This window comes from Protopterus annectens, chromosome 7.part0 (genome assembly GCF_019279795.1).
Source record: "Protopterus annectens isolate FY-2018-M chromosome 7.part0, PAN1.0, whole genome shotgun sequence".
Lineage (NCBI taxonomy): Eukaryota > Metazoa > Chordata > Ceratodontiformes > Protopteridae > Protopterus > Protopterus annectens.
The window spans coordinates 427,109,656-427,128,612 of record NC_056739.1 but is presented as its reverse complement, the minus strand read 5'-3'; the positions used below and the strand labels follow the sequence as shown (position 1 = coordinate 427,128,612).

General features: G+C 41.7%; 1 protein-coding gene across 1 annotated transcript in view; it reads right to left on the bottom strand.

The window, feature by feature from the left end:
• Positions 1-18,957, bottom strand: part of SENP3 (SUMO specific peptidase 3) — a gene marked incomplete in the record, with an annotated part of 457,641 nt that overhangs the window by 212,091 nt on the left and 226,593 nt on the right. The window contains 1 exon segment of the mRNA XM_044077008.1: positions 16,032-16,179. Within this exon segment, the coding sequence (XP_043932943.1) occupies positions 16,032-16,179 (148 nt within the window).

Below are 18,957 nucleotides of genomic sequence, written 5' to 3'. Positions count from 1 at the left end.
TAAAATTTCGGTTTTTTTTAAAAAAAAAAAAAAAAAAGCCTTCCCATCTTTGTCAGGAGAGGGATTACAAAGTGTTATGCTTTATTAAACCCAGCTATCACTGCTTGGTCAGGTCTGGAATTGGTGTATAAAAACTTAAGACTGAAAAACTATGTAATCTGCCTTTTTAGGGGCACCGGGCTGATTGCCAGGGAAGCTGCAGGTTGCAACAAAAAACACGCTCCAAAGCAGACAAAACTAGACAGACAGTTGAAAAACTAATTTTCTATGAGATTGAGAAATCTCACTATTCTCCCACTGAAAATATGGATTTATCCTGGAAATAGTCTATAGTAAAAAAATCCTTCACAGAAAAACAGATACCACACTTCAGAATCTGAAACGGAAACCAGAGAAAAAACTGCATGTGTCCCTTCACATTCCCCTAAAGGTCCAAATGTCTTGAACCTCTTCAATGGCGGAGGTATCTTGTTCATAGGTTGGTACTAGGCTATCAGCCCTAGGGCCTATACAAGCCTAGCCAATTCCTTGGATATTTCTTCCCACAATATTTACTTCCCTGGAACCCTGTCTAGCAGGGCGACTGACAAGATCCCCGGGGTGAATTTACTAGCTCCCATCCAATCAAGGTTCCTTTTAAAGAGGGCCAAGGAGGCGCTCTGCTTGACATGTATGGGCAAGTCTATTCCAGAGTATGTGGATTCTCCGGGTCAGGAACCTATCCCTCCAGCATGTTTTGTTCACTGTGATAAGGTTTAGATCCCTGGAGCGTGTGGCTCTGAGGGATTGGGATTTCTTTAAGTGGCGCATGTCCAACAGCTCAGGTTTTGACATGACCTTGTATGTTAAGCAGAGATCGCCTCTGAGTAGACTATATGCCAGAGTATATATGGAGTTTTTTTTTTTTAGACCGTCAGCATATGGCATCTGCTTTAGGCTTGTGATACTTCAGCGAGGTATTTCTGCAGCCTTTCCAGCTGTTGCAGATGTCTTGTGAGGTACATACCAAACAGGGAGTTACACTCTATAACGGGTCTAGAGGGAAGAGTATGGTGGGACAATGACCTTTTTTCTGGATGAAAATCCCTTTGTGATGATGTGTGCCACAGGATTTCCTGACTGTTGTGGCAATGTGGTTATCGAAGGTGAGACTACTGTCCATCTGTGTCCCTTAGTCTCTCATCACACTTTCAATGTTTACTGTAATGCCACCTATGTGGTAATTCATGGGTAGATGTCTTTTTTGCAAAGGGGATAACTATAAATTTCTTGGCATTAAGCTTGAGCCCATGGCTCTGGCACCAAGCATCTGTTTCTGTAAGGCCCTTTTGTAGAATATCCACATCATTTGGGGATTCAGTAATGATCCCAGTTTGCAGTCATCTGCGAACTTTGTTAGCCAGAGTCCCTTAGTATTGGCCTGTAGATGTCAAACAAAAGCGGACCCAGGACTGAACCCCGAGGTACTCCACTTGTCTGGAGTTGGATTTGTAGTCGGCTACTTTTACAGTCTGGATTGTCAGCAAGCCTGTTGGCAACCCATCGATATAGGAATTTATGGACAGCTTAGTACGTTTATCTAGGATTCCAGAGTGGGGGATGGTGTTGAAGGCCTTGGCGCGGTCCAGATAGGCTATGTGGACCACCTTACCCTCGTCCACAGCTCTGGAGACTGACTATTTTGAATCAGGTTCAGGAGACATGATCGGTCCTTCACAAACCCAGTGATTGAAGGTTGCCACCGTCTGTTTTATAAGTTCCATGACAATGGGTTCCATGCCCTTGCAGATTAGGCTCGTCAGACTGATGGGACAGTAGTTCCCAGGATCCAAGGTGGATTCCCCCCCCCTTGTGGATTGGGATAACTGTAGCTGTGCGCCACTCAGTGGGCACAAAGCCTGAGGTGAAGCTATGATTAAACATGACACTTGGGTGATGTGTCAGTTCATTTTGTAGTTCATGTAGTACACAGCCCGGGATGTCATCTGGTCCCATGGATGCTGTATTCTTAGCTTTGGAGAGTGCAGTTTCTACCTGTGTGGCCGTGATTACTGGAGTTTGGCAATCTTTTGGTATTGAGATGAGCCCTTTAGGGAGTGAGTGAGGGGAGTGAAGTTGGCACTAAATCTGCCAGGATATTGGCAATATCCTTGGGATAAGTATATTTAATGCCATTCTGTTGTAGCTCAGAGCAGATCTGAGCATTGCCATCTAGATTCTTGACATAACTATAGAATGCCTTGTGGCTGTCTTTGGAATCTTTGGCAATTTTACTTTCATAACTAGCTTTTGAGGATTTTATGAGGGATCTCAGCTTCTTACGGAGGTTGATTAGGGAGTTTTTTGCATCCTGGGATTTTCCTCTTTAAACAAAGACATTGGCAACCTTTTCTGCGACAGTCTCTTCCTTCTGTTGTATAGTTTGTTTATAGCAGGGGACCACCAGACTGGCTTCCTTTTTTTGACTATTTGGGATGGCACGATTCATGCACGAGTGGATGTGCTCGTACAGTGCCTTAGTGTGGTACTCAGCAGTTTCCCGTCTACATGGATGTCATGAAGTTTGTCACTTCTGACTTGAGTAGCATAAAGTTGGCTTTGGAGAAGTTTTTTTATGGAGGTTTCCTTACTGGGGGATGGGAGTGGGATGTGGATGTCAAGGGTGATTTGCTTATGGTCAGACGTGACCAATGAGGGGGTAACCACTGGTGTGGAGCATCTACCTCCCATGTTGGTAATGACCAGGTCTAGGATACTGCAGCCCCTGGTGTGACAATGGATTAGTTGATCCAGCGCATTGGAATTTATGAATTCCAAAAACCATTGGGAAAAGGTGTTTGCACCCTAGTAGTTTTCCCAGTTAATGGCAGGGTAGTTGAAATCACCCAGTATTAGGGTGATTGGTTGTATCTTAATATTTTCCAGTATGTTTAGAAAGGTGTAGTGAGAATCTGGGGGCATGGTGGGGTATCTGTAGCAAGCTACAATTTGGATTGCAGTCTTACCTAGTGTTAGTTGCGCACTTGGAGAATTTCAGATGAATTGCGTTGGGCAACTAGCCTGGAGGTGTGAATACGGACACTCCTCCACCTTTACTGTTTTGGTCTTGGTTTTGTGGCCTAAAAGTGTGGTAAGAGTTGTAGCCTGGTACTGCAGGGGTGTTCTCTGGAGCCTTGAACCAAGTCTCGGTTACTGCACAGACATCGTTCTCCATTTTTAGGAGTGCCTTGAGAGTGTGCATTTTGAGGTTTAGACTTCTACCATTGAGTAGCATTACCTTCAGATTTTGCATGCTTGTATCTGTTACGGTGGTGGTTTTGCCCTTTGAACCTTGCCTAAAAAAGGCACTATAGGGGTGGCAAGAGCTTTAGCCAGTAACCCGAATCCCCAGGTGCAGACCATCTCTGGCAAAACATCGTGGTTTGTCAATCATGTTTTCCCAGGCAGACCTACTGGATCCCCTTTGAATGACACCAGAAACTTAGCCAATTGAAGTCAATCATTTTGTCCTTATACTGTGGTATCATTCTGGGCGAAGGCAGGATGCTACTTCAGGGCTAGGGTCATACCTGCCTGGGCCACATGATCCAGGGAGGTACATCTCAAGTCATTCACTCCAACATGGACAAGGACAGTCATGTTTGTACTTGTTGTGGAGTGACTTGAGTGCATGCGTTATGTGGCGGATCCTGGCACCTGACAGGCAGCTGACTAATGGTGAGTGGGACATCAGTTTGTCTGACTATACAGTCACCTATGACTTAGTGCTGGGTGCGTGTTGGGTACATTGTCTTGCCTTAGGGGCTGTTGGGTGGCACACTGGTGTTGTGAGCTGTGTCACTTTGGTTGTGATTGGTGTTAGTTTGCGTTTTAGCTTCGGAGGTCCTTGTTGCTTGGGCAGGTTAATGTTAAGGGCCTCCGCATATGTGGATTTAGTGTTGCTATGTGTGGGTGTTGGTGGTGTGGGTTTTGAAGGGCTATGCGTTACTTGAAGTGTAGTGCAGGTGTTAACCTTCTCCTCTTGACTGTCTAGCACAATCTTGGCCGGAGAGAGCTTTGCTTCCAGTTTGGTTATGCAAGTGCATCTCTCACAGGTTGTAGTGTTGGGTGGTAGGAGGAGAGAGTTGTCTGTGTACATGAGGCAGTTGGTGCATTGCCCCAGTATACCCAGAATCACCAGGTGGACAGGAGAAATCACCAAAGCTGACTCTTGGACATGCCTGTTGAGGTGCAGTTTTTTTGTAAAGTACAAGAGCTGTTTTCCCTTAACTTTGCAAGGTACTTTGCAATTATAGGCTGTTTGGTGCCTACAATTAATTTCTCCCTATTGACAAGGAGAGTTGAGTGCTTGTATCAGTTTCAGGCTTCCTAGAGCTTTTCCAGCAGGTTCTAGAGCAAGTGCTAGTCACAGGGGTTCAGATTTTAGTGCTACTACTGAGAAACCAGTTAGTTCCAAGGGAAAATTTGAAGAGCAGACTTTCTGGCACCTGGAATAGTTTAACTGTAGCCCCGAGGTGCTGCACGATGCGAAAAATGCGCAAAAGTTGAAAGGGATAGAAATCAGCCCAAAAAGCTACTATTTCAGAGCTGGAAACCACTCCTCTAGTGTTAGATAGGCAGTACAATGCTCACCACTCCCACTGGTAAGGAGTAGGACTTCCCTCTACCACAGCAAGGTCTGGGTAGCTCTGAACACAGAAAATAAAGTCCGGAGACGAGCAAAGCCTGGGATCTGGACTATACTGGCTAGGAAAGGTGTGAAACAAGCTAACAAGATAGTATTTTTTTGTTAAAACAGGCTAAACAATGAATACAGTAAATAAACATAGAAAAGGCCAATGCACTTGTGTGTATGGTCCTAAACAGTAAATACAATTAAAACTCCACAAAATTAGCAATTTAAAACTTTTAAAAGAAGCAAGGCAAGTGCACAACTGAAACATTATTTAAGAGGCAGTAATACAGTAGAACAAGTAGCTAGTCTACATATACAGAGAAGTCTCTATATATACAGAAAAGGGTAATTAAGTGTAGTACCTCGCAGGATGCGCAGTAGCAAACCCCGGCCGTAACACGCTCATGACTTACGAAGCTACATTAATAGCAATTAGCTGTCATGTAGCTGTCACCAGAATGAAATGTAGCTGTCAGTTTCACTATACTCAAAACACTGTCAGATCCTGTATGAAAAGTTCACAACAGACAGTGATTTTCTCAGACTTACTGTAATAACAATACAAGTTACATATTCTGAAGATTTTTTTTTAACTACATTTCTCTTCTTGCATCCACAGATGGAATTATTCCAAATGCTGCAACATGAAAGTCAATGCCACAACCACGTTTATGTAATGAAACAGACATAAAATAGCATTGCAAGCATGACATACATTTAAAAAGGGCATAGAAATGAAATACAAACACCGGAATGAAAGTCAATGCCACAACCAAGTTTATTGGAATGGTAAACAACGCAAATCAAATGCAGTTAATGAAAAACAGTACATCATTAAATCAGTAATCAGACTAGGTTAAAAAAAGCATGACATACATTTAAAAAGGGTAGAAAAATTAAATACAAACACCGGAATGAAATTCAATAACAGAATCAAGTTTATTGGAATGGTAAACAATGCAAATCAATTGCAGTTATGGCTAAAACAGTTATTTGGCATGAGTATGGACACCCAGATGATGATCAGATGTACGATGACCTGCCAATCACTGTGGACACACTAACCCTGGCGCAGAATATACATGAGGTACAACACTGTTAGATAACCCAGAAAAACAGCTAAAACACACAAACAATGCAGATGTAGTGCAACCTAGAGCACTTGAGTTGTAGCAATATTAAGGCAAATACAGTTTTATTAAATGCACTAAAATATACTCTACATTTCCAAAACGTTTGAGAAGCACAGTCAGAACACAAGATTTAGGCAATTTATTTTTCTTTAAGGGAGAAAGGAGAAACAGAAGGCCTTCTCAGATATTCTCTCTGTATTAGGTAGAATGAGCTAATGACACTAGACTGGGAGGAGTGTCCCAGATCAAATTTACAGTAGGGGCGGGCAACTGCAAAGCCAATAAGTACAACACACCAACAGGGACGGAGGGTAGGGAAATACTAAAGCTATTAGCCTAGAAACAATTTTAAAAGAAAGGTCAAAAGCATGCACACGATCCAGAACCAAACGTAATAAAAATACTCCTATTCAGAAGTAACTGATGCAGGAGAAGAGTTCTCTCTCTTTTCACAGGAACCTCTGCAGATACAGATCCAGTACAGTCATCCACAACTTTCTTAGGGATAGGCATAACTTTCAGCTAAGTAGAGGCCCTTTCCCTGCTCCTTCTAAGACAGACAAAAATGTCTCTCCCTTCATGCTAAGGAGGCATCAAAAGTCAGAGGACGCATCTAACATCTATTCAAAACAGGAAAAGGAGTGTTCTGTGGAGCCAGTTTTGGCCACAGCAGATTCCCCCATCTGTTATGGAGACAAATTTTCAGTCTGCTGTAGTGGCAAAAGCTGCTTAGTCTTTTTCTTTCTGTGGCTGTAAGAAGGTTCAACCAATAAATAAGTTGTTCCATGGTTAAACTGAAAATGGTTGTTGATTCATGGGAAAGCTTAGCAGCAACAGGTCAGTAAAACAGCAAATAACAGCCACAGAAAAATAGTTTCAAACTACCTTAACTTTTTACAAGAAATGTACTTTCATTTTTGAGAACACAAGTCATGAATCTGTCAACAAAAACATTTTCCCCAAGCTTAAAAATAACACCTTTGCACAAAGAGCAAGTCTTCTGAAGTAAAGAGGAAGCCCCTCCCCCAAAGAACTCATCTGTCCAGCAATGAAACAATTGTTGGCCAACTGTCGACCCTGGAAAGCCATACAAGAACTAATCTCCTCAGCATCAAGAAATGTCCAATGGGCATGGCACCCAAAACAAACTTTTGGTCTGCTCAGCTCGAGCTGGCTAATGGTTTGGGAATGTGGAAGGTGCCTGAAGATTTGGAAGCTAGATGACTAGCTGTTCTATCCTATGCAGGATATAACCCATATAAGTTTAAGCTTCTCCAGTAGTTTTCATGTGGATGAACACACTGATGCATCACTTTCATAATTACTACCTATACATAATGAAATACTAAAACAAAAAAGTGTACATAAAATTACAACACCAACAGCAAATTTCAATGGAAAATGACAGTTGTATTATGAAAAGTCTTCCAGGGTTTCAGAGTAAAACAAAGGTCTGCCTGCTATTTCTCCTCCTTCACTTGGCAAATGACCCATATAAAAAACAGTTACCCCCACACAGTTACCCCCACACACTAATATAATTTGGAATAGAAACAAATTACTGTATTAAAATGTTTGTATATACTGTAACGATGCAAGAGTACTGTAAAGTATAGTTGTATACACTTACCATAAATGTAGATGTTAGAGTGTATTCACTGTTGCAGTCATCACATTTGGGTTATCTGCTTGCAGTAGCCCTCAGTTGGCCTGATTAACAAAGTCTTGGGTCCTGCATCGGTTGCTGTCCCTTCTTCCAGGACATCAGGTCACCAGGGGTATAAACATGCAGCCGACGCCATTACATCAATTTTTCTTGCCCCAAATGTCAGGTGCCCCCCTAATAGGAAGCAAATATACAAGGTTATACCTCCAACAAAAAAAGCAAATACACCAAAAAGCTTTTGAGCATAGTAAAGGAGAGTAGAGGTACAGCCAAAAGAAGAAAGGGGGCTGGAGGGAGGGTAACCAGGACTGCAACAGTGGATACACTCGAACATCTACATTTATGGTAAATATCAAACTGTACTATGTTCTTCATGTTTCACTGTTGCAGTCATCACATTTGGGTAGATTCCCAAAGCTAAGGATGGGAGGAGGAATTTAGATAGCATTAGGACCAGCTAGAAGGCCCTGCAAGATTGCAGTGGCAAAGCCAGCTCTGGATTTAGAGAAAATTGTCAGATGGTAAAGCTTGGTGAAAATATGTACAGAACTCCAGGTAGCAGCTTCTAGGATGTCCCTGGTAGGGACGCCTCTGAGAAAGTCTGTAGAGGTAGCTGCAGCCTTGGTTGTGTGGGGTCAGATCCCCTGTGGGACAGATTTTCAATGGTGCTTGTAGCAGAAATGAATGCAATAGTTTATCCATTTGGAAATGGTTTGCTTTGAAATGGCCTTCCCCTCTGCCACTGCAGCAAATGCCACCAGCAGTTGGTCAGATTTCCTTTGAGGTTTAGTCTTGTTCAAGTAGAATCTAAGTTGTTTAGTATCCATTCCCCTTTGTTCTGTGGATTAGGAAAGAAGGTTGGCAAATGAATGGACTGATTAAGGGCCACACTGGATACCATCTTGGGCATGAAGGAGGGACTGGTCCTGAGGGACACCCTGTCTGCATGAAAGATGATGAAAGGCTCCACTGCCATGACGGCCTGTAATTCAGATACCCTTCCTGCTGAAGTGACTGCTAAAGGGAATGCTGAAGTGACTGCTAAAGGGAAAGCTGTTTTCCAAGAGAGGAATTTTAAATCAGCAGCTGGCTCGAAATGAGGAAGTGTGAGCTTTTCCAATACAAAGTTAAGGTCCCAGGCTGGACTTTGGGTGGTCTTAGATTTTTTGCCCCTCTGAGGAGATGCTTAAGCAGTGGATGAGAGAAGAGGGGAGGGTTCTGTGTTATAATGAGCTGAAATGGCTGAGGCGTGAATTTTGATGGAGAAAGACAGGCCCTTGTGAAGCATTTCAGTTAAGTATTGTAAAATCTGAGGTAAATTGGGCACTGCTATGCTCATCCCTTGAGACTGGTTCCAGGCACAGAATCTTTTCCATTTTTCAGCATAAGATTTTCTAGTACTAGGCCTCCTTGCCTCTCAAATGATATCCATTACTAGTTTACTGAGGGATGGTAGAGGAGAGATTAGGTAATTAGCCAGGCTGCTCGGTTCAGTGTATGAAGCTGAGGGTGCAGGATCTGGTTCTCCTGCTGAAACAACAGGGTAGGAGTCTGAGGCAGTTGCCATGGGGCCAACAGTGATACTGCGCAAGAGGGGGGGGAACCATTGTTGGCGTGGCCAGACTGGTGCAATCAAAATAGTCTTTGGTTTGTCTTGTTTGATCTTTAGTAGCACTTTGGAGAGCAGAGGCAGAGAAGGAAAGGCATAAACTGATTTTGGTAAGGAGCAAGAAAAAGTTTCCCCAACGGGGTACTTGGCTTAGTTGAAGACTTTGGTTCTGAAACTCAAACGAAAATTTCAGGAGTTTGCCGACCGGCACTTGTGAACTGCTTCTGCTTCGGGCACCGCACGGCAAGAAAGACTGATGTAATGGCATTGGCTGCATGTTTTATATCCCTGACGACCTGACGTCATGGAAGAAAGGACAGCAACTGACGCAGGACTCAAGACAGTTAATCAGGCTGACTGAGGGCTACTGCAAGCAGATAACCCAAATGTGATGACTGCAACAGTGGAACACGAAGAACATCTATATTCAAGTATGAGCCATTAGCATCCATTCTGCTGCAAGCCTCTCCCTCACACACCCACCACTGCTTTAAGTACCTCTCCAAACATACTTTCTTACAGCACTAACAGTGAAATGTTATAACAAATAAGAATCCCAAATTGTGGTACAAGACCTATCTAGCTCAAAGCCTAACATATTTTAGACTGTGGTCCAGCTTGTTCTGCTTAATGTATGTGTAAACTGGCAACTGGATCACAACTTCACATGTCCTGGACAACCATTTTTAAAATGAGCAATAAAAATGATGGCAGCCATGAACGTCTTGCTAATGCCTATTCAGTGTTCTGCTGTTTTCAGCACAGCAAAAGACAACGCAGCAGCCCAGACACTTATCAAACATTTTCAATTACAGGTAGGCCTAAGCCACTACTCAGGTTTCATTGGCATTTCAAGGCCATATAATTCAAATATTACATACGCTTTTGCCAATACCTACCCTCAGGTTTAGAGTCCAGCTATTCAAGGGAAAACCTGAGGGCACCCACCCAGATGTCTAGGTTTATTCTGAAGATATTGTATCACATTGTTTAATCTGCAGAGGAAGTTTACATCAGAGAAGAGGGAGGCATTGAATGAATCTCTCCTTCACATTTTGTTTATTGGCTGAAGCTTCAGAGCTCTGGTTTTACTATTAGCTGAGCTATCTGACTTATTGAGATACAAGTCAAGAGCCACTGATCTTGAATGGAGTGGCAAGTAAAGCACAGATCCCACTTCAGGAGTCTTAAGACTCTAGAATATAGGGAAAGGGCTTCCAATCTCGAAATAAAATATATCTAGTTGGGATCCGGACACATGCTCGACTAGCATATGTCCGAATCACAAAACATCGAACACACATACACGAAAGCACTTAACATAGACAGGCGCTTTCGTGTATGTGTGCCTGTTTTGTAGATCGAACTACAGTGTGGGTAAGGGAAAATTCCCTTTTCCCCACTGTAGTGCGATCTCGGAGTGAGAATAATAAAGTAGGGGGGTGTGGGGGTGCAGGGGGGCTAAGCCTCCCTGCAGAAACGTAGATTATTTATTTTTTTTTTTAAACTACACGTACACGGAAGCACTTTTCGGCTGTCAAGCGCTGTATGTGTGTCTGACAGTTTGTGATTCGGACATATGCTAGTCGAGCATGTGTCCTAGACCCATCTGGTTATAAGAATTATGGCTATATGTTAGAAACCTCTGGAGTTTTACAGGTTTGCTGACGTGTCAAATGAGCTACATACCAAATGGAGTGTTGTACTCTACAAGTCTAATCAGTGCTAAAATAAAAGGAAACAACTTCTTTGGATCTGGACAAAATACCCATGGCTATTAGTTGTGCTAAGTAGAAGAATTTTCTGACTGCAGCTGCCACATGATGATCAAAGGTAAGCGAACTGTTGACCTAAGTGCCCAACTACCTTTTTGCTTAGTAAGGGTGTATTTTCAATTTTATTATGTTGTGATGAATTTCGGTTTTCTGAAAGAAACACTTCAATTTTTACTATTCAATTTAAGCTCAATTTTTACACCATGTATTAATGAAGGGGAAGCTCTTTCTGATGACTGCAGTTATCAAGTGGGGGGGTTGACAATTGAAACATTTTATCTAGAGATCCCGATCACCATTTTTGATATTGGAAAAGTTGATATCAAATAAGAGGAGATCCGGAACAAACACTTGGAGGACTTTCTCTGGTTGCTTAAGCGCTTTCTGTAGTAGCATCTGGCACACTATGTGGGCTCTGTCTTTCAACTCGCTTGTTATCCATCACGTAATGCTCTATGGTTTAGAGATGTCTGGCCTACAATTCCAGCTAGTTATGCTGCTGAATGCTTTTGGCCAGATCAAGTTAAGCAGTATGAATAGCATGGCCACTGTTAACAGCTTGCATAACCCACCCAAATTAATGTTTAACAGGCAAGCTTATCCTTGCTGGAATCAAATTCTGGGTGGGGGTGTCAAGCCCAATTTGATTCTTAATGTAGTACCTAATGAGAATGTTATGATATGCTCCACAAGGCTGACTGGCCTGTAATTTCTAGGTTCTGTGGTAGCACCACCCTTTTAGTGAGACAATCACAGCCAAACCCCAGGATTCAGGAACAGCATGCAACAAGGCTTTGGTTTAACAGTTTTACTGACACGTTCAGCAAGAGCCTGCTAAATGTTGTTTAAATAGGTACTCTGGCAACATGTCAGGGCCCATGAAGGATTCTGCTAATACCTTGCAAAAATTATTTTTTTTAAGGATACGCAGTGTAAGGGATACTGGAATTAATGGTACTAAATAGATGTTTGTGAATGAAGCTTGCAGAGAACTTGTTTGCTAGTACAGCTGTTAAGTTATTTAGGTTGGAGTGCAGTTTCTAATAAGTAAACATTCAGAGCAAAGAGTGCTATTTCTTAGTTTTCTCATATAGGTAGAGGAGGACATGTACTTATACTTCGCTTCAGAAGCTAATCTCTGCTTGAAGTTTGCTTTACTGGTCCTTATAGTGTACTTCAGATGACATTTTTATACTACTCTTATTCTGAGCAGTTGTAGGACTAAAGTACAGTTTAAAGAGCCTGCTTTCTCTTGGTGACCATCAAGGCTCCCCATAATATTTGGCTTTAGTTGACTGTTAGAGCTATACATTTAAGTGGGGATAAATCTCCTTAGGTGTAGCTGGCTGCTGCATCGGTGTCAAGAGTAACATCAAATTTCAAACTGTATACGGTTCACATTTTTGAAATCCTGAACTACAGAGACTAACAGGGGGTATACGGTAGTTTTGAAAATGTCAGTCTGTGGTCCAATATAACTAGAAAAGCAGAGACTAGATAAGTAGAACAGGTAGAGGCAATATATAGAGGACTAGATTCAAAAACTGTTAGCAACCAGGCAGTCCACTCTATTTAATCTAGAGAACTCCTACCTAAATCCCAAAATATCTGGGCTTACCTTACATTAGAGGTATAGGTGCTCCAGTCTACAGCTGGTTAACTGAAGTCACCAAGGACTGATCATCTGGAGACATGGAGGGGATTCTGAAACATGTTATGGTCTGGTAGCTTGTCATGTCCAAGTTAAATTCAACTTTAGGAGCTCAGTTTCTGGGACTCTAGGTATATGTCCAGATGAGATGTGGTCCTTAAAACATGGAACTACAGTTTCCACCAGGCCTGAAGACATTGAAGGCAAAACCAAAGTATGGTGGAAGGGTTTTCTTTATATTTAAGACAAGTCTGTGTAACCAAAGATGCTGGAGCATCACAAGATGGGGCAATTTCTTATTCAAACTCCTGACTTTGAAGAGCCACCTTAATGTGGTCTAGTTTAATGTTAAATAAGTTTGCTAAGTGGATATGCCCATTAGAAGGACTTTTCCTAAAAAAGGCATTACATCCAGCATGTGACAACACTTTAATAAGAGGTGTATCCCTTGCAAAACAAGGACTACACTGTCTCATCCTAAACTGATGCACACAAAACCTTCCTGGAATGCACTAGCTATTAAAGCTAATTGTTAAAGGCAGTTAACTTCTCTCTATACCTCAGCATTCTTCGTAAAAGGAGAACTTCACTTGGAACCAGAGTATTACCTGCATCTGACACATGCCTAGAGTGTTCTGACATCTCTCCGCAAGTTCCTTAGGATTTTATGCCTCAGGTCATTCACTCCCATGTTTCACCACCTTGTAGTCACATTTGTTTTGGGAAAGTGCTCTGAAAGCCCATCCAACGTCTATAATCCTGGCAACAAAAAGGCAGCAGACAGTAATCCTTATCTTATGTAGCCTGGTGAGTGAGGAGTTTTGTATGCTTTGCTCATAGTGACTTATCATTGCAGGGGTGCCATGGAGCAAGCAGAGGAAAGCCCACGAAGATATGATCTGTTGCAGGCTTTGGCAATGACAAACTTTTTTTTTTTTTAAAGGCATCAACATTAATACACTTTAGTGCCTACTTGAGAACATGGTAGTAACTTAGGTGAGGGTGTGATTACATTATGCTGACTGTATATGGTTGCTTGTGAGAGGGATGTCTCCATGCATATTAAGCTAGGTAGTTACATGCTCAGACAGTTCTCTGTGTTTGGTACAAGTTCATCATCACTAAACATAAGGCAGTTACTAAAGGTACCAACTGCTAGAAGGCTTGCAATGGAAGGGGAACAAGTCTGCTGTCCTTTCATATTGCCTAGCTGGCCAAGTACACAAGGAAACCAACTGAGGCTAAAACAATGGCTGTGGAGAGTTACATCCAACATGCATTAACAGTGCAACACAAGTGCACTAATGTTCTAAGCACTCACTAAATCATAACAGCCAAATAAAAATCAACTTGCATTTATGATACCATGGGCACATCAAGCAGCTGTCAACCAAATGAATAATGTACTGTTTGGGAGAACTAATTAAGGCAGGAGGAAAATGCACTCACTACCCGCTATTCAGCTACAACTACAGCAACAATGCAAGGAGTGATGTAAACAGCACAGCACTTAAATAAGGCATTATCTTACAGTCAACATCTGAGGCCAGTTTACATTTTATGTCAAACTTAAGCTGTTTGCCCAACAAAATGTATCAGCTCACACCCGTACATTAGCTACAAGGGTCTTTTCAATGCATGGACTAACATGGATTGTAAACAGGTTGATTATACGATCAAAAGCTTTTATTCAACTGCCACTCCCAAATGCTCACTGCCTTCCTGGAACATGAAAAGCAGATATCCATGAATTTTGTGCGCATACTAACTGCATGACTCCTTAGTTGAATATTCTTCTAAAGTGCCTTCGAAACCAAACCTGCTACTCTCATTTCTGTCATGTTTACATGGTGTGCTTCCCTTGCAGGAAAGCTCCTCAGAAAAAAAGATGGGTCCACAGTGCAGAACTTAAAGCATCCACTCAGTAATGTGACTGGAGATTAAAAGGGCATTCCCAAAGACAAAGCATGAGTATGTGCTAATATGCCTTAACAGCTGTTCTACAACCTGAATGACTAAAAATTTTCCAACTCTCTTTCACACATTCTAGAAAAAATAGTAGCCACTCATGGAAGTCTTGTACTAAGCACTACCAAAGACTGCTGAGGACAAACTCTACAGGGATGAGATACTGCCAAGCTCATGCATGCTACCAGGTGACTTGCTTTGCTACACATAATATTAAGGTCTGTCAGTGTCCAAAAGCAGCAAGTTTTCTCAGCAGTTAAGTCTATGATAGCTCTATGATAGCTCAAAACATATCCTTAATTGATGGAGTGGTAGAAAACATTAAACTTTACCACGATTTTACAAACAAAAAAAACAAATAGCCTGCTACGAAATACTTCACAGGTAACCACCAAGGAGGGTCAATACTTAAATCTGATTATTAGCAAACCTGCAGAAACTACTTTACTAAAGAGAACTGTGAACAAACCAAATTAAAATGTGGAGATGAAACTGGCCAATGTGGAGTTGCAGTAGTTTCTTGCAAGTTCAAGATGAGATGCTTAGGTGGGCCTCCACCATTTCTAATGTTCTCAAGGTACTGTATTGTTCAAAAATGGATGCCATTCAACATCTACATCCAAAAACACAAAATTAAATTTGTGGTTAAAAAACAACATGTTTAAGCACTCCTCTTCAGTTGTCTTCCTTTGGGACCACAAAGATGCAGAATAAAAGCATTGCTTAGAAGTGTGAAGACCATTTCAAATCTACATACAAGATTGCTTGGTAGAATGTTACATAAAACCTTTGTGAATTGGATCTGACAAAACTGTAATGCATGTCCCTAGAAATCAAAACACAAAGCCCATCAGTGCAAACTAATGTAAATGCATCGTTCAACAGGTTACAAAATACCATTCTAACAGCACACAGGGCAGGTACTCTTCAGGATAACACGCTTCCATAGCAGAGCATTCCTGCTGTTTCCTATATACAAGGCCTTTTATGACATGGGGAAATTCTGACAACTCAAATATGATGTAATCCATGTATCTGACAGCAGTCATGTGTCTGCCTGCTAACCCAGCCAGTACCCAGAGTTACAGTGAAAGATTAAAAGAATAATCTGACTACTGCATGCTTCTACGCTATGAGTTTTTTTTTAGCTTTTACGACCAAGACAGACCCAATGTGTCTGAACTCCTTCACTCATAAAAAACTAATACCTCACACAGTTTAAACCTTCACTGCAACAAACAGATCCTGCGGACATGCTGGATATTTGTCGGAAGGTCATTTATCAACTGGCATAATTATATAAATAAATTCGAATATAAAAATTTTAACATTTAAAATGGTCATTACTGAACATGCAGTGTTAAAGCTATACAGACAGTTTTTTTGTTAGCTACAAAATGTTATTTGGCTATAAAAGAATGTCTACACCCTTAGGCACACCAGGAAACCAAAACTTAGGTTCCCTGGTATGCTTAAAAATGCTGCTCAGACAATCATATGCATTACTTAAAAAAATGTTAAAATAACTACTGTGAAATCTAGTGCCTTTCCTACCTGGTCATTGAGCCAGTTTTGCCCATACAGCGTCCCCAAATCATCCATGGTGAGAACGTGTCTCTTGTAACTGACTCTAAATCCACGCACCACAGCATTGCCTGGCATTCTCTGATAGGACTGGATTAAGTTACTAACAAATGTTTTCCTGCAAAGAAAAACATTGTGTAAAATGGGAAAATGAATATCACTGCAACTCAATTATATTTCTATTTTACATCTGCAATCTTCTGTAAACTTTTTAACCTAACTGCTAAATGACATGGAAGCTCAAATGTTTACATCATAAAAGACCTCACAAACCAAATGGCTAGCAATTTCAGCTTCAAGCCCAGAGAAACCATGCTTATTCTGGCCAGAAAATGTACCAAACAGTAATGAGAAAATCTTTGATTATTTTAAGAAGCAACGACAACAGGCCTGCCTCCGCTAGAAACAAAACAAAAAAATGAAAAATTATTTTCAAGGTTAAAATGGCTTAGAAATAGTGTTTTTCACCAACAATTTTTCATAATGTAATTAATTAGAACAGCTAATGTAGGCAATCTTTTCATAGCACTCTAAAGCTGGTTATTTTAATGCTGCAGATGTCTGCACATGTAAAAGGTACTGCTTGCCTATTTTAAAACTGGCTTGGGAAAGTAACAAAAATGGCAATGATTACTTGTATAGCAGACATAGTGGAGCATAAAAAAATACCTTAAAAAATTAACAGGGTTTAGAGGTCCTTAAAGATTCAGTCATTAGTTTAACAGTAGCTGTTTTGCTGAAAAAGCTGCCTACAAAGCTACCTGCAAAACTGACAAATCATTTGCTTTGGAAAATGTATTCCCAGTCACTGCTGCTTATTAAAATATAACAATTTCACGCTACTGATCATACCATCCCCTCATCTCCTGAGTGCTTGTGGCCAAGTTAGCCTCCACCTTTGCCCTAACCCTTTGAAATGGCTCTGAAAAAGTACCAGAAAAAATACATGCTTATCAGCATGAAGACATTTGCCAACATGTAAATTGTACAAAGGGATGAAGCCCTGACTGCTACACAAACTGGTATTCAGTTAGTGGACCCAGCACTGGAACAGCCATGGTGGGAAATACAAAAATTTAAGCAAACGGCCAGCTTGCCTCTCCTGTAGTGTTTGGAGGGGCCCCTGCACATACCAGGAGGACAAGCAAGAGGTTTGTTTTCCTTGATTGAGGAAATCAAGCTGCAACTTTGCATGGGTGTATGAAACATCTTGCTGAGACCAGCTCCTTGCAGAAGTCAGATGAATCAGTGCTGGCTGGTGGTTACTGTGAGGAAGCAGGGGACAGGGCTTAGAAAAAATCCAAACCACCCGAACAATTGCCCCCTTTCGTTAACCATCTGCCAAGGTGATGAAGGAATGAACATGTCAAATGCAGACGGAAGGAAGGCTGATCAGTAGACTCCAGGGTTAAAGTGCCTCAAGAAAGGGAAAAAAATGAACGATTTCATCAGTTATAACCACAACACTGATCCACATGAACAGCATCCTTCATTACCCCAAATCGCAGTCAGGAAAGTGACATGTCAAATAACAAAATGAGTGTGGGAATACACATCCCAACACAACAGCAAACACCAAGGAACCAGTATTCACAACACAGTCCTCACACACACACTCCAGTTGGACACAATCACCACCGAAAGCTCGAGGAGCAGAGTAGGAAGCCCATGCATGATCTCCCCAGTGGTGGAGTCAATGAAGCTACGGCTAGCACCGGTCCCTCACAAAGTCATTTGAGACTAGGACACTGCTGGGACAGACAGGCAGTCCTAGTGAAGGTGTCTCAAAGTCCAGTCATCCAACAGGAGAATGACATCTTGTGGGAAAGGGTCCAGCATTAGGGTTACTAATACCAGAGGGCCCAAAGCCACACTAGAACAGAAAATGAATCCATAATATGGTGCCTGACCTTCATAACTGAACACCCCCCAATAATAGGTCAGCTTAAGGGAAATGCCAATGCTTACATCAGAATTGCCCACATGATTCAAGAACCTGGGGAGGCAGAATGGAATGAAGTTGTCTACCTCCTCCAGCCAAACATGAATGGCGCCTGGGCAAGACAACAGAAAATTGACCTGAAGGGAAAATACAAATGATGCTACAGTCAGTGGAGATAAAAATACACTACAAAATGCAACAGTTCAACAGTTCAACAGTTTTCCACAACAGCATGCCATGCCAAATCTACAAACACAAAATCCTCCATCGAAAGAGCCTGAGCACCTGTCCTTGCAGAAGGCTTTGTACAGAAAAATGAAAAAGCAAAACAATCTGACTAAAAACTGATGAAAAAATAGTTGTGTACAATATTACCATAACCAAAGATGTCCTTTCCTTCTATGTTGCAGTATTCTTTACATATGGATTGTATTCCACCAGATGTCCGGCCAGTATACAAAAGCTTCAAGCTGCCAGTACATGGGACATCACACACCTGCTTTGACAATGTCAGCCATAAAAGGACATCCGTATGTACCATCCTCAGAACTAGAATGCCCCCATGAGGAACAGGAGTCCTAAAGAAAACAATAAGTCAGCCAGAGAAGAGACAAGATGCAAGGGGGAAGGCATGAGGGACAGAACACTGCAACATAGAAGAGAAGAACATCTCCGGTTATGGTTAACATTTTACACAACTCTTTTATGTCCCTCTATTCATTGTTGCGGTATTCTTTACATATGGGAGAGTGCTACAGTTTAAAATAGAACCTAGGGAGGAAGAAGGAACAGAAAGGCTGCAAGGAAGAAGACTCCAGAAATAGTACAGTTTTGAAACCCCACCCCAAAAAATTTGGGTTTTAAGAATTCAAAAATTTCGGGGGGTCTAACCTTGGTTTGTTCCCCCCCAAAAAGGGCCCGAAACCAAGTTAAGTGGGTTTTGGTAGCCAAAGT